At 46.9% G+C, this 12,736-nt stretch overlaps 1 protein-coding gene across 1 annotated transcript in view; it reads right to left on the minus strand.

Annotated features, from left to right (window-relative positions):
* The window catches only part of FOXH1 (forkhead box H1), a 56,265-nt gene extending 45,292 nt beyond the window's left edge, over positions 1–10,973 (minus strand). Inside the window, 1 exon segment of the mRNA XM_077174598.1 lies at positions 10,722–10,973. Within this exon segment, the coding sequence (XP_077030713.1) occupies positions 10,722–10,973 (252 nt within the window).
* Between the last annotated feature and the right edge of the window lie 1,763 nt (positions 10,974–12,736).

The raw sequence follows: 12,736 nt of genomic DNA on the forward strand, positions 1-12,736 counted from the left end.
AAAATCCCCATTAAAAATCCCATTAAAATCCCCTATAAAAATCCCATTAAAAATCCCCATTAAAAATCCCATTCAATTCCCCATTAAAAATCCCCATTAAAAATCCCATTAAAAATCCCCATTAAAAATCCCATTAAAAATCCCCATTAAAAATCCCATTAAAAATCCCATTAAAATCCCCATTAAAAATCCCCTATAAAAATCCCCTATAAAAATCCCATTAAAAACCCCATTAAAAAATCCCCATTAAAAATCCCCATTAAAAATCCCATTAAAAATCCCCATTAAAAATCCCCATTAAAAATCCCATTCAATTCCCCATTAAAAATCCCCATTAAAAATCCCATTAAATTCCCATTAAATTCCCCATTAAAAATCCCCATTAAAAATCCCATTAAATTCCCCATTAAAAATCCCATTAAAAATCCCCATTAAAAATCCCATTAAAAAATCCCATTAAAAATCCCCATTAAAAATCCCCATTAAAAATCCCATTAAATTCCCCATTAAAAATCCCCATTAAAAATCCCCATTAAAAATCCCATATAAAAATCCCCATTAAAAATCCCATTAAATTCCCCATTAAAAATCCCCATTAAAAATCCCATTAAATTCCCCATTAAAAATCCCCATTAAAAATCCCCATTAAAAATCCCATTAAAATCCCCATTAAAAATCCCCATTAAAAATCCCATTCAATTCCCCATTAAAAATCCCCATTAAAAATCCCATTCAATTCCCCATTAAAAATCCCCATTAAAAATCCCATTAAATTCCCCATTAAAAATCCCATTAAATTCCCCATTAAAAATCCCATTAAAATCCCCTCCCCCATCCCCACCCCCACTCCCCTCCCCCCCCTCCCGGTGCTCCCCGGGCTCTGTCGCGGCCCCGCCTCTGTCGCGACAGGAGGGGACAAAGGCGGCGTCGCGGAGTCTGGCGGGGCTGGCGCCGCTTTTGTCCCCAGGGCCACCCCCGGTGTCACCTCTGGGGCCACCTCTGCTGTCACCTCTGCTGTCACCTCTGAGGAATTTGGGGATTTTTGGGACATTTTTGGGACTTTTTTGGGACTTTTTTTGGGATTTTTTGGGGCCATTTTGGGGCCATTTTTGGGTGTCAGCCCTGGGGTCACCTCTGGGGATTTTGGGGCATTTTTGGGGATTTTGGGGATTTTTGGGGCATTTTTTGGGATTTTTTTTTTGGGATTTTGGGGGCATTTTTGGGGATTTTTGGGATTTTTTTGGGATTTTTTGGGGCCATTTTGGGTGCCACCCCTGGAGTCACCTGTGGTGTCACCTCTGGTGTCACCCCTGGGGTCACCTCTGGTGTCACATCTGGGGATTTTGGGGCATTTTTGGGCTTTTTTGGGGGATTTTTGGGGATTTTTTGGGAATTTTTGAGGGATTTTTTGGGGCATTTTTGGGATTTTTTTGGGATTTTTTGGGGCCATTTTGGGGCCATTTTGGGGCATTTTTGGGTTTCACCCCTGGGGTCACCCCTGGTGTCAGCCCTGGTGTCACCTCTGGGGCCACCCCCGGTGTCACCTCTGAGGAATTTGGGGATTTTTGGGACATTTTTGGGATTTTTTGGGGATTTTTTGGGGATTTTTTTGGGACATTTTGGGGATTTTTTGGGCCATTTTGGGGCCATTTTTGGGTGCCACCCCTGGGGTCACCCCTGGGGTCACCCCTGGGGTCACCTCTGGGGATTTTGGGGCATTTTTGGGGATTTTTGGGACTTTTTTGGGATTTTTTGGGGATTTTTTTGGGGATTTTTTGGGGCCATTTTGGGGCCATTTTTGGGTGTCACCCCTGGGGTCACGCCTGGGGTCACCTCTGGTGTCACCTCTGGGGAATTTGGGGCATTTTTGGGGGATTTTGGGGGCATTTTTTGGGGATTTTTGGGGATTTTTGGGGATTTTTTTTGGTATTTTGGGATTTTTGGGATTTTTTTGGGATTTTTTGGGGCCATTTTGGGGCCATTTTTGGGTTTCACCCCCGGTGCCACCTCTGGGGTCACCCCTGGGGTCACCTCTGGGGATTTTGGGGATTTTTGAGCTTTTTTGGGGGATTTTTGGGGATTTTTTGGGATTTTTTGAGGGATTTTTTGGGACTTTTTTGGGATTTTTTTTGGATTTTTTGGGGCCATTTTGGGGCCATTTTGGGGCATTTTTGGGTTTCACCCCTGGTGTCACCTCTGGGGTCACCTCTGGTGTCACCTCTGGGGATTTTGGGGCATTTTTGGGGATTTTGGGGGGATTTTGGGGGCATTTTTGGGGATTTTTGGGGCATTTTTTGGGATTTTTTTGGGATTTTTGGGGCATTTTTGGGGATTTTTTTGGGATTTTAGGGGAATTTTTTTGGGATTTTTTGAGGCATTTTGGGGCCATTTTTGGGTGCCACCCCTGGGGTCACCTCTGGGGCCACCTCTGGTGTCACCTCTGGGGATTTTGGGGATTTTGGGGCTTTTTTGGGAATTTTTGGGGATTTTTGGAGATTTTTGGGGGATTTTTGGGCTATTTTTGAGGATATTTTGGGGATTTTTGGGGGCATTTTTGAGGATTTCTTGGGGCTTTTTGGGGATTTTTTGAGGCATTTTGGGGCCATTTTTGGGTGTCACCCCTGGTGTCACCTCTGGGGTCACCCCTGGGGTCACCTCTGGTGTCACCTCTGGGGAATTTGGGGATTTTTGGAGATTTTGGGGGATTTTTGGGGCCATTTTTGGGGCATGTTTTGGGATTTTTTGGGGATTTTGGGGGCATTTTTTGGGATTTTTTGGGATTTTTGGGATTTTTTTGGGATTTTTTGGGGCCATTTTGGGGCCATTTTTGGGTTTCACCCCCGGTGCCACCTCTGGGGTCACCCCTGGGGTCACCTCTGGGGATTTTGGGGATTTTGGGGCTTTTTTGGGGATTTTTGGGGGATTTTTGGGGAATTTTTTTGGGATTTTTTGAGGCCATTTTTGGGTTTCACCCCTGGTGTCACTTCTGGTGTCACCTCTGGGGATTTTGGGGAATTTTTGGGCTTTTTTGGGGCATTTTTGGAGATTTTGGGGTGATTTTTGGAGGCATTTTTGGGGCATTTTGGGCCATTTTTGACGATTTTTTGTGGCTTTTTTTGGGGATTTTGGGGGATTTTTTGGGGCATTTTTGAGGGAATTTTGGGGCATTTTTTGGGCATTTTTGGAGATTTTGGGGGCATTTTTGGGGATTTGGGGCCATTTTTGGGGATTTTCGGGGGGGATTTTTTTGGGCCATTTTTGGGGATTTTCGGGGGGGATTTTTTTGGGCCATTTTTTGGGATTTTGGGGGATTTTTGGGGGATTTTTGGGAATTTATGGGGCAGTCTTGGGGCATTTTCGGGGGTATTTTTGGGGCTTTTTTGCGGATTTTTGTGGATTTTTTAGGGATTTTTAGGTGCATTTTGGGGGAGTTTTTGGGCATTTTGAGGCATTTTTGGGGAATTTTTTCGAGAATTTTTTTGGATTTTTGGGACATTTTTGTGCCGATTTTTGGGACTTTTTTGGGGATTTTTGGGACATTTTTGGGGAATTTTTTTAGCTTTTTTGGGCACATTTTTGGGGACATTTGGGGGCCAATTTTGGGGCATTTTTGAGGATTTTTAAAGCATTCTTGGGAATTTCTGTGGCATTTTTGGGGGATTTTTGCGGAACTTTTGGGGCCATTTTGGGGCCATTTTTGGGTGTCACCTCTGGTGTCACCTCTGGGGAATTTGGGGCCATTTTGGGGGATTTTTGGGCATTTTTGGGGGATTTTTTAGGGATTTTTTGACCATTTTTGGGGCATTTTGGGGCCATTTTTGAGGATTTTTTTGGGGTTTTTTAGGGATTTTTGGGGCATTTTTGGGGGAATTTTTGGGGCATTTTTGGGGATTTTTTGGGGGATTTTTTTGGATTTTATGGGGCCTTTTTTGGGCATTTTTTGAGGATTTTTGGTGGGGTTTTGGAGGGTTTTTTAAGGGGATTTTTAATGGGATTTTTATAGGGGATTTTTGGGGCATTTTAGGGGATTTTTTGGGGATTTTTTTGGAATTTATGGGGCTTTTTTTGGGGATTTTTGGGGATCTTTTGGGGCATTTTTGGGGATTTTTGGGCCATTTTTGGGGAATTTTTGGGCTATATTTTCAGATTTTTTTGGGGATTTTTTGAGGCATTTTTGGGGATTTTTTGGGGAATTTTTTGGGGCATTTTTTGGGGATTTTTGGAGGCATTTTGGGCCATTTTTGGGTGTCCCCCCCGGTGTCCCTCAGGTGTCCCCTTTGTCACCGCCTTTGTCCCCAGCGCTGTCGCCGCTGTCGCGGCCCCGCCCCCAGGGCTGGGGGGGATGGGGCAGTTTTGGGATTTTTGGGCCATTTTGGGATTTTTTGGGGATTTTTTGGGGATTTTTTGGGGCATTTTTTGGGGCATTTTTGGGGCTTTTTGGGGCATTTTTGGGGGAATTTTTTGAGATTTTTTTGGGATTTTTGGGGCATTTTTGGGGGCATTTTGGGGGATTTTTGGGGCATTTGGGGGATTTTTTGGGCCATTTTTGGGGAATTTTTGGGCTATTTTTTCAGATTTTTTTTGGATTTTTTGGGACATTTTTGGGGATTTTTTTGGCATTTTCAGGCATTTTTGGGGATTTTTTGGCCATTTTTGGGGATTTTTTTGGGCATTTTTTGGGATTTTTTGGGCTATTTTTGGGGCTTTTTGAGGCATTTTTGAGGATTTTCAGGGAACTGTTGGGGAATTTTTTTGGGCATTTTTGGCGATTTTTTGGGCCATTTTTGGGGATTTTTTGGGGCATTTTTGGGGATTTTTTGGGACATTTTTGGGGATTTTTTGGGGCCTTTTTGGGGATTTTTTGGCCTTTTTTGGGGCATTTTTGGGGATTTTTTGGGCCATTTTTGGGGAATTTTTTTGGCCATTTTTTGGGATTTTTGGAGGCATTTTGGGCCATTTTTGGGTGTCTCTCAGGTGCCACCCCTGGTGTCCCTCAGGTGTCCCCTTTGTCACCGCCTTTGTCCCCAGCGCTGTCGCGGCCCCGCCCCCAGGGCTGGGGGGATGGGGCAGTTTTGGGATTTTTGGGCCGTTTTGGGATTTTTTGGGGATTTTTTGGGGCAGTTTTGGGGCATTTTTGGGGGAATTTTTTGGGGTTTTTTAGGGATTTTTTGGGGCATTTATTGGGATTTTTTGGCGATTTTTTGGGGATTTTTTGGGGCATTTTTGGGGATTTTTTTGGCATTTTTGGGGGATTTTTTGGGGCCTTTTTGGGGATTTTTGGCGATTTTTTGGGGCATTTTTGGGGATTTTTTTGGCCATTTTTGGGGATTTTTTGGGGCCTTTTTGGGGATTTTTGGGGATTTTTTGGGGCATTTTTGGGGATTTTTTGGCGATTTTTGGGGGCATTTTTGGGGATTTTTTGGGGCATTTTTGGGGATTTTTTGGCGATTTTTGGGGGCATTTTTGGGGATTTTTTTGGCCATTTTTGGGGCATTTTTAGGCACTTTTGGGGATTTTTTTGGGGCATTTTGGGGGATTTTTTGGGGATTTTTTGGGCCATTTTTGGGGCTTTTTGAGGCATTTTTGGGGATTTTTTTGGCCATTTTTGGGGATTTTTTGGGGCATTTTTGGGGATTTTTTTGGCATTTTTGGGGGATTTTTTGGGGCCTTTTTGGGGATTTTTGGCGATTTTTTGGGGCATTTTTGGGGATTTTTTTGGCCTTTTTTGGGGCATTTTTGGGGAATTTTTTTGGGCATTTTTTGGGGATTTTTTGGGGCATTTTGGGCCATTTTTGGGTGCCACCCCTGGTGTCCCTCAGGTGTCCCCTTTGTCACCGCCTTTGTCCCCAGCGCTGTCGCCGCTGTCGCGGCCCCGCCCCCAGGGCTGGGGGGGATGGGGCAGTTTTGGGATTTTTGGGCCATTTTGGGATTTTTTGGGGATTTTTTGGGGCATTTTTGGGCATCTTTGGGGCGTTTTGGGGGGAATTTTTTGGGGCTTTTTAGGGATTTTTTGGGGCATTTTTTGAGATTTTTTGGCGATTTTTTGGAGCATTTTTGGGGCATTTTTTGGAATTTATGGGGCATTTTTGGGTATTTTTGGGTATTTTTGGGGGGATTTTTAGGGATTTTTTGGGGGCATTTTGGGGCATTTTTGGGGGCATTTTTGGGGATTTTTGGGGCATTTGGGGGATTTTTTTGGGGCATTTTTGGGCCTTTTTGGGGGAATTTTTGGGGGAATTTTTGGGGGACTTTTGGGCATTTTTGGGGATTTTTTGGGCCATTTTTGGGCCAATTTTGGGGGATTTTTGGGGAATTTATGGGGCATTTTTGGGGATTTTTGGGGCATTTGGGGGATTTTTTTTGGGCATTTTTGGGCCATTTTGGGGGAATTTTTGGGGGAATTTTTGGGCCAATTTTGGGCATTTTTTGGGCCATTTTTGGGCCAATTTTGGGGGATTTTTGGGGAATTTGGGGCATTTTTTTTGGCATTTTGGGGGATTTTTTTTGGGAATTTTTGGGCCAATTTTGAGGCATTTTTGGGGATTTTTTGAGGGAATTTTGGGGCAATTTTGGGGATTTTTGGGGCATTTTTGGGGAATTGTTTGGGATTTGTTTGGGATTTTTGGGCCATTTTGGGGGCATTTTTGGGGGCATCTTTGGGGGCATTTTTGGGGGACTTTTGGGGGCATTTTTGAGGATTTTTTGGGGCTTTTTGGGGGCATTTTTGGGCCATTTTTGGGGATTTTCAGGGAATTTTTTGGGCTTTTTTCGGGATTTTTTTGGCATTTTTAGGGATTTTTTTGGGGCTTTTTGAGCCATTTTTGAGGATTTTTTAAAGCATTTTTGGGGATTTTTGGGGGATTTTTTTGGGATTTTTGGGGGATTTTTGGGCCAATTTTTGAGGATTTTTGGGCCATTTTTCGGGATTTTTTGGGGATTTTTTTGGGAATTTATGGGGCATTTTGGGGAAATTTTTAGGGCATTCTTGGGAATTTTTTGGGGCATTTTCGGGGCATTTTAGGGAATTTTTTGGGGCATTTTCGGGGCATTTTAGGGAATTTTTTTTGGATTTTTGGGGAATTTATGGGGCATTTTGGGGGCATTTTTAGGCCATTTTTTTGGCCATTTTTGGGGCATTTTTGGGGATTTGTTTGCGGTTTTTTTTTATTTTTGGGGGATTTTTTTGGGATTTTTAGGGCATTTTTGGGGAATTTTTGGGGCATTTTTGGGGAATTTTTGGGGCATTTTTGAACCATTTTTGGGGATTTTTGGGGCAATTTTTGGTCCAATTTTTGGGATTTTTTGGGGGGCATTTTTGGGGATTTTTGGGGAATTTATGGGAAATTTTTGGGGCATTTTGGGGCATTTTTGGGGGTTTTTTGGGGATTTTTGGGGGCATTTTTGGGGCATTTTTGGAGAATTTTTTTGGCATTTTTGGGCATTTGGGGGTTTTTTGGGGGATTTTTTGGGGGATTTTTTAGGATTTAAAAAAAATTGGGATTTTTTTGGGGGGATTTTTTTGGGATTTTTTATTGGGATTTTTTATTGGGATTTTTTTGAGGGTTTTTGCGTTTTTTTGGGGGTTTTTTTGGGGATTTTTTGGGGGGATTTTTGGGGGGATTTTGGGGTTTTTTTGAGGATTTTTTCGGGATTATTTTGGGGTTTTTTGGGAATTTTTGAGAGATTTTTGGGGATTTTTTAAGGGAATTTTTTGGGATTTTTTAGGGAATATTTGGAGCTTTTTGAGGATTTTTTTTTAATTTTGGGAGATTTTTTTGGGGGAGGATTTTTGGGGTTTTTTTGGTGATTTTTGGGGGAATTTTCTGGGGTTTTTCGTGGGTTTTAAAGGATTTTTTTTAGGATTTTTTGGGGGCTTTTATAGGAGGCTTTTGGGGGATTTTTAGAGAATTTTTTTTGAATTTTGGGGATTTTTAGAGAATTTTTTTTGAATTTTGGGGATTTTTTTGGGAAATTTTTGGGGGATTTTTAGGGTTTTTTTGGAGGCTTTTCAGGGGGTTTTTTTATATTTTATTGGGAACTTTTAGGGGATTTTTAGGGGATTTTTGGGGGTTTTTTTGGGAATTTTTGGATTTTTTTTGGGTGGTTTTTATTTTAGGGATTGGGGTCTGGGGACTTCGGAATTTGAGGTATTTTTGGGGGTTTTTAGTGGGATTTTTTTTGGGAATTTTTGGATTTTTTTTTTTGGTTTTTTTTAGGGATTTGGGGGTTTTTTTGTGGTTTTTTTGGGGGGGAATTTTTGGAATTTATTTAGGTTTTTTTTTAGCGATTTGGGGTTTTTTGTGGGATTTTTTGGGGGAATTCTTGGATTTTTTTGGCATTTTTTTTAGGGATTTGGGGTTTTTTTGGGGGGGAATTTTTGCATTTTTGGGGGTTTTTTTAGGGATTTGGGGTTTTTTTGGGGTTTTTTTGGGAATTTTTGGAATTTTTTGGGGGGTTTTTTTGGGGATTTTTGGGGTTTTTTGGGGGTTTTTTTGTGGGAATTTTTGGAAATTTTTTGGGGTTTTTTTTTTTAGGGATTTGGGGTTTTTTGGGGGAATTTTTGGGGAATTTTTGGGGAATTTTTGGATTTTTTTTTTTGTTTTTTTTAGGGATTTGGGGTTTTTATGGGGGTTTTTTGGGGGGAATTTTTGGGGGGTTTTTTTAGGGATTTGTGTTTTTTTGGGGAATTTTTGCATTTTTTTGCTGTTTTTTTTACCGATTTGTTTTGTTTTTTTTCCAGGAGGAATTTGGGATTCTCAGGAATTTGGCAATTCCAGGATGGGAATTGAATGGGGCGAGAATTTGGGGCTTCCGGGGTTGGATCGGGGATCCCCAAAGGCTCCCGGGGGTCCCAATTTGGGGTTCCCAATTTGAGGTTCCCAATTTGGGGTTCCCGGGTCAGGATCGGGGATCCCCAAAAGGTCCCGGGGATCCCAATTTGGGGGTCCCGGGGTTGGGTCGGGGGTCCCGAGAGGCTCCCGGGGGTCCCAATTTGGGGGTCCCGGGTCAGGATTGGGGATCCCCAAAAGGTCCCGGGGGTCCCAATTTGGGGTTCCCGGGGTTGGATCGGGGATCCCCAAAAGGTCCCGGGGGTCCCAATTTGGGATTCCCAATTTGGGGTTCCCAATTTGGGGGTCCCGGGGCTGGATTGGGGATCCCCAAAAGGTCCCGGGGGTCCCAATTTGGGGTTCCCAATTTGGGGTTCCCGGGGTTGGGTCGGGGATCCCAAGAGGCTCCCGGGGGTCCCAATTTGGGGATCCCAATTTGGGGTTCCCAGTTTGGGGTTCCCGGGGCTGGATCGGGGATCCCCAAAAGGTCCCGGGGGTCCCAATTTGGGGATCCCAATTTGGGGTTCCTGGGGTTGGATCGGGGACCCCAAAAGGTCCCGGGGGTCCCAATTTGGGATTCCCAGTTTGGGGTTCCCGGGGTTGGGTCGAGGATCCCGAGAGGCTCCCGGGGGTCCCAGTTTGGGATTCCCAATTTGGGGTTCCCGGGTCAGGATCGGGGATCCCAATTTGGGGCCCCGGGGCTGGATCGGGGATCCCCAAAAGGTCCCGGGGGTCCCAATTTGGGGATCCCAATTTGGGGCCCCGGGGTTGGGTTGGGGATCCCCAAAAGGTCCCGGGGGTCCCAATTTGGGGGTCCCGGGTCAGGATTGGGGATCCCAAAAGGTCCCGGGTCAGGATCGGGGATCCCAGTTTGGGGGTCCCGGGGTTGGGTTGGGGATCCCGATTTGGGGGTCCCGGGGCTGGATCAGGGATCCCAGTTTGGGGGTCCCGGGTCAGGATCGGGGATCCCCGAAGGCTCCCGGGGCTCTCCCGGTGCTCCCGGGTCAGGATCGGGGATCCCCAAAAGGTCCCGGGTCAGGATCGGGGATCCCCAAAAGGTCCCGGAGTTGGATCGGGGATCCCAATTTGGGGGTCCCGGGTCAGGATCGGGGATCCCTGAAGGGTCCCGGGTCTGGATCGGGCACCCCCGAAGGGTCCCGGGGCTCTCCCGGTGCTCCCGGGGCTGGATCAGGAATCCCCAAAAGGTCCCGGGTCTTTCTCGGTGCTCCCGGGTCAGGATCGGGGATCCCCAAAAGGTCCCGGGGCTCTCCTGGTGCTCCCGGGTCAGGATCGGGGATCCCAATTTGGGGGTCCCGGGTCAGGATCGGGGATCCCCAAAAGGTCCCGGGGCTGGATCGGGGATCCCAATTTGGGGGTCCCGGGGTTGGATCGGGGATCCCCAAAAGGTCCCGGGGTTGGATCGGGGACCCCCAAAAGGTCCCGGGGCTCTCCCGGTGATCCCCAAAGGGTCCCGGGTCAGGATCGGGGATCCCGGGTCAGGATCGGGGATCCCAAAGGGTCCCGGGGCTGGATCGGGGATCCCCAAAAGGTTCCGGGGTTGGATCGGGGATCCCCAAAGGGTCCCGGGGCTCTCCCGGTGCTCCCGGGGTTGGATCAGGAATCCCCAAAAGGTCCCGGGGCTCTCCCGGTGCTCCCGGGTCAGGATTGAGGATCCCCGAAGGGTCCCGGGGCTTTCTCGGTGCTCCCGGGTCAGGATCGAGGATCCCCGAAGGCTCCCGGAGTTGGATCGGGGATCCCAAAAGGTCCCGGGTTTGGATGGGGAGGGAATCCTGAAAGGCTCCCAGGGATGAGGATCCCAATTCGGGGCTCCCGGGGATGGATGGGGAACCCCGAGAGAGTCCCGGGGCTGTCCCGGTGCTCCGGGGCCGGTACCTGGGCGAGCTTGAGGCGGCGGCCGGGGGCGGCGCGGATGACGAGGGCGATCAGAGCCAGGTACGAGTACGGGGGCTTGGGGTGGCGCCGGTAACGCTGGGGGCGCCTCGGGGATCCCCGGGAATTCCGGGATCCCCCCCGGGAGCCTCCCCCGGACTCGGCCCCGGAGCCCCCGGAGCTCCGGAAGGGGTCGCGGGAGCCCTCGCGGGCCGGGTCGGGAGCGCCCGGGAGCGGCGGCGGCGGCGGCGGCATCGCGGGGGAGGCGCGGGAGGGGAAGGGTCGGGATTTATCCCGGGGGAGGGGAAGGGACCTGGGCGGGGGCGGGAGATGGGGAGGGGTTGGGGGCGGGGGATTTGGGATTTTGGGATTTGGGGATTTTGGGATTTTGGGATTTGGGGTTTTGGGATTTTGGGATTTGGGGATTTGGGGTTTTGGGATTTGAGGTTTTGGGATTTTGGGATTTTGGAGTTTTGGGGTTTGGGGATTTGGGGTTTGGGATTTGGGGTTTTGGGATTTGGGGTTTGGGAATTTTGGGATTTGGGATTTTGGGATTTGGGATTTTGGGGTTTGGGGATTTTGGAGTTTTGGGGTTTGGGGTTTTGGGATTTGGGGATTTTGGAGGTTTGGGGTTTGGGGATTTTGGGATTTTGGGATTTGGGATTTTGGGATTTGAGATTGAAGATTTGGGGTTGGGGGTTTGGGGATTTGGGGTTTGGGATTGGGGTTTGGGAATTTGGGGATTTTGGTATTTGGGGATTTTGGAGTTTTGGGGTTTGGGGTTTGGGGATTTGGGGTTTTGGGATTTGGGGATTTTGGAGTTTTGGGGTTTGGGGTTTTGGGGTTTGGGATTTGGGGTTTGGGGATTGAGGATTTGGGATTTTGGAGTTTTGGGGTTTGGGATTTTGGGATTTTGGGGTTTTGGGGTTTGGGGGTTTGAGATTGGGGATTTGGGGATTGGGGATTTGGGATTTGGGGTTTTGGGATTTGGGGTTTGGGGATTTGGGGTTTTGGGATTTTGGGATTTGAGGATTTGGGATTTTGGGATTTGGGATTTTGGGGTTTTGGGATTTGGGGATTTTGGAGTTTTGGGATTTGGGGTTTTGGGATTTTGGGATTTGGGATTTTGGAGGTTTGGGGTTTGGGGATTTTGGGGTTTGGGATTTGGGATTTGGGGATTTTGGGGTTTTGGGATTTTGGGGTTTGGGGATTTTGGGGTTTTGGGATTTTGGGGTTTGGGGATTTGGGGATTTTGGAGTTTTGGGATTTGGGATTTTGGGATTTTGGGGTTGGGGGATTTGGGGTTTTGGGATTTTGGGATTTGGGGTTTGGGGATTTTGGGATTTGGGATTTTGGGATTTTGGGATTTTTGGGATTAAGGGATTTGGGGATTTGGGGTTGGGATTTTCGGGATTTGGGATTTTGGGATTTGGGATTTTGTGGTTTGGGGTTTTGGGGTTTGGGGATTTGGGATTGAGGATTTGGGATTTTGGGATTTGGGATTTTGGGATTTGGGATTTTGGAGTTTTGGAGTTTTGGGGTTTGGGATTTTGGGTTTTGGGGTTTGGGGGTTTTGGGATTTGGGATTTTGGGATTTTGGGGTTTTGGGATTTTGGAGTTTTGGGATTTGGGGTTTGGGGATTTTGGGATTTTGGGATTTGGGATTTTGGGATTTGAGATTGAAGATTTGGGGTTGGGGGTTTGGGGATTTGGGGTTTGGGATTGGGGTTTGGGAATTTGGGGATTTTGGTATTTGGGGATTTTGGAGTTTTGGGGTTTGGGGTTTGGGGATTTGGGGTTTTGGGATTTGGGGATTTTGGAGTTTTGGGGTTTGGGGTTTTGGGGTTTGGGATTTGGGGTTTGGGGATTGAGGATTTGGGATTTTGGAGTTTTGGGGTTTGGGATTTTGGGATTTTGGGGTTTTGGGGTTTGGGGGTTTGAGATTGGGGATTTGGGGATTGGGGATTTGGGATTTGGGGTTTTGGGATTTGGGGTTTGGGGATTTGGGGTTTTGGGAT

The sequence above is a fragment of the Agelaius phoeniceus genome, chromosome 1 (assembly GCF_051311805.1).
Source record: "Agelaius phoeniceus isolate bAgePho1 chromosome 1, bAgePho1.hap1, whole genome shotgun sequence".
NCBI lineage: Eukaryota > Metazoa > Chordata > Aves > Passeriformes > Icteridae > Agelaius > Agelaius phoeniceus.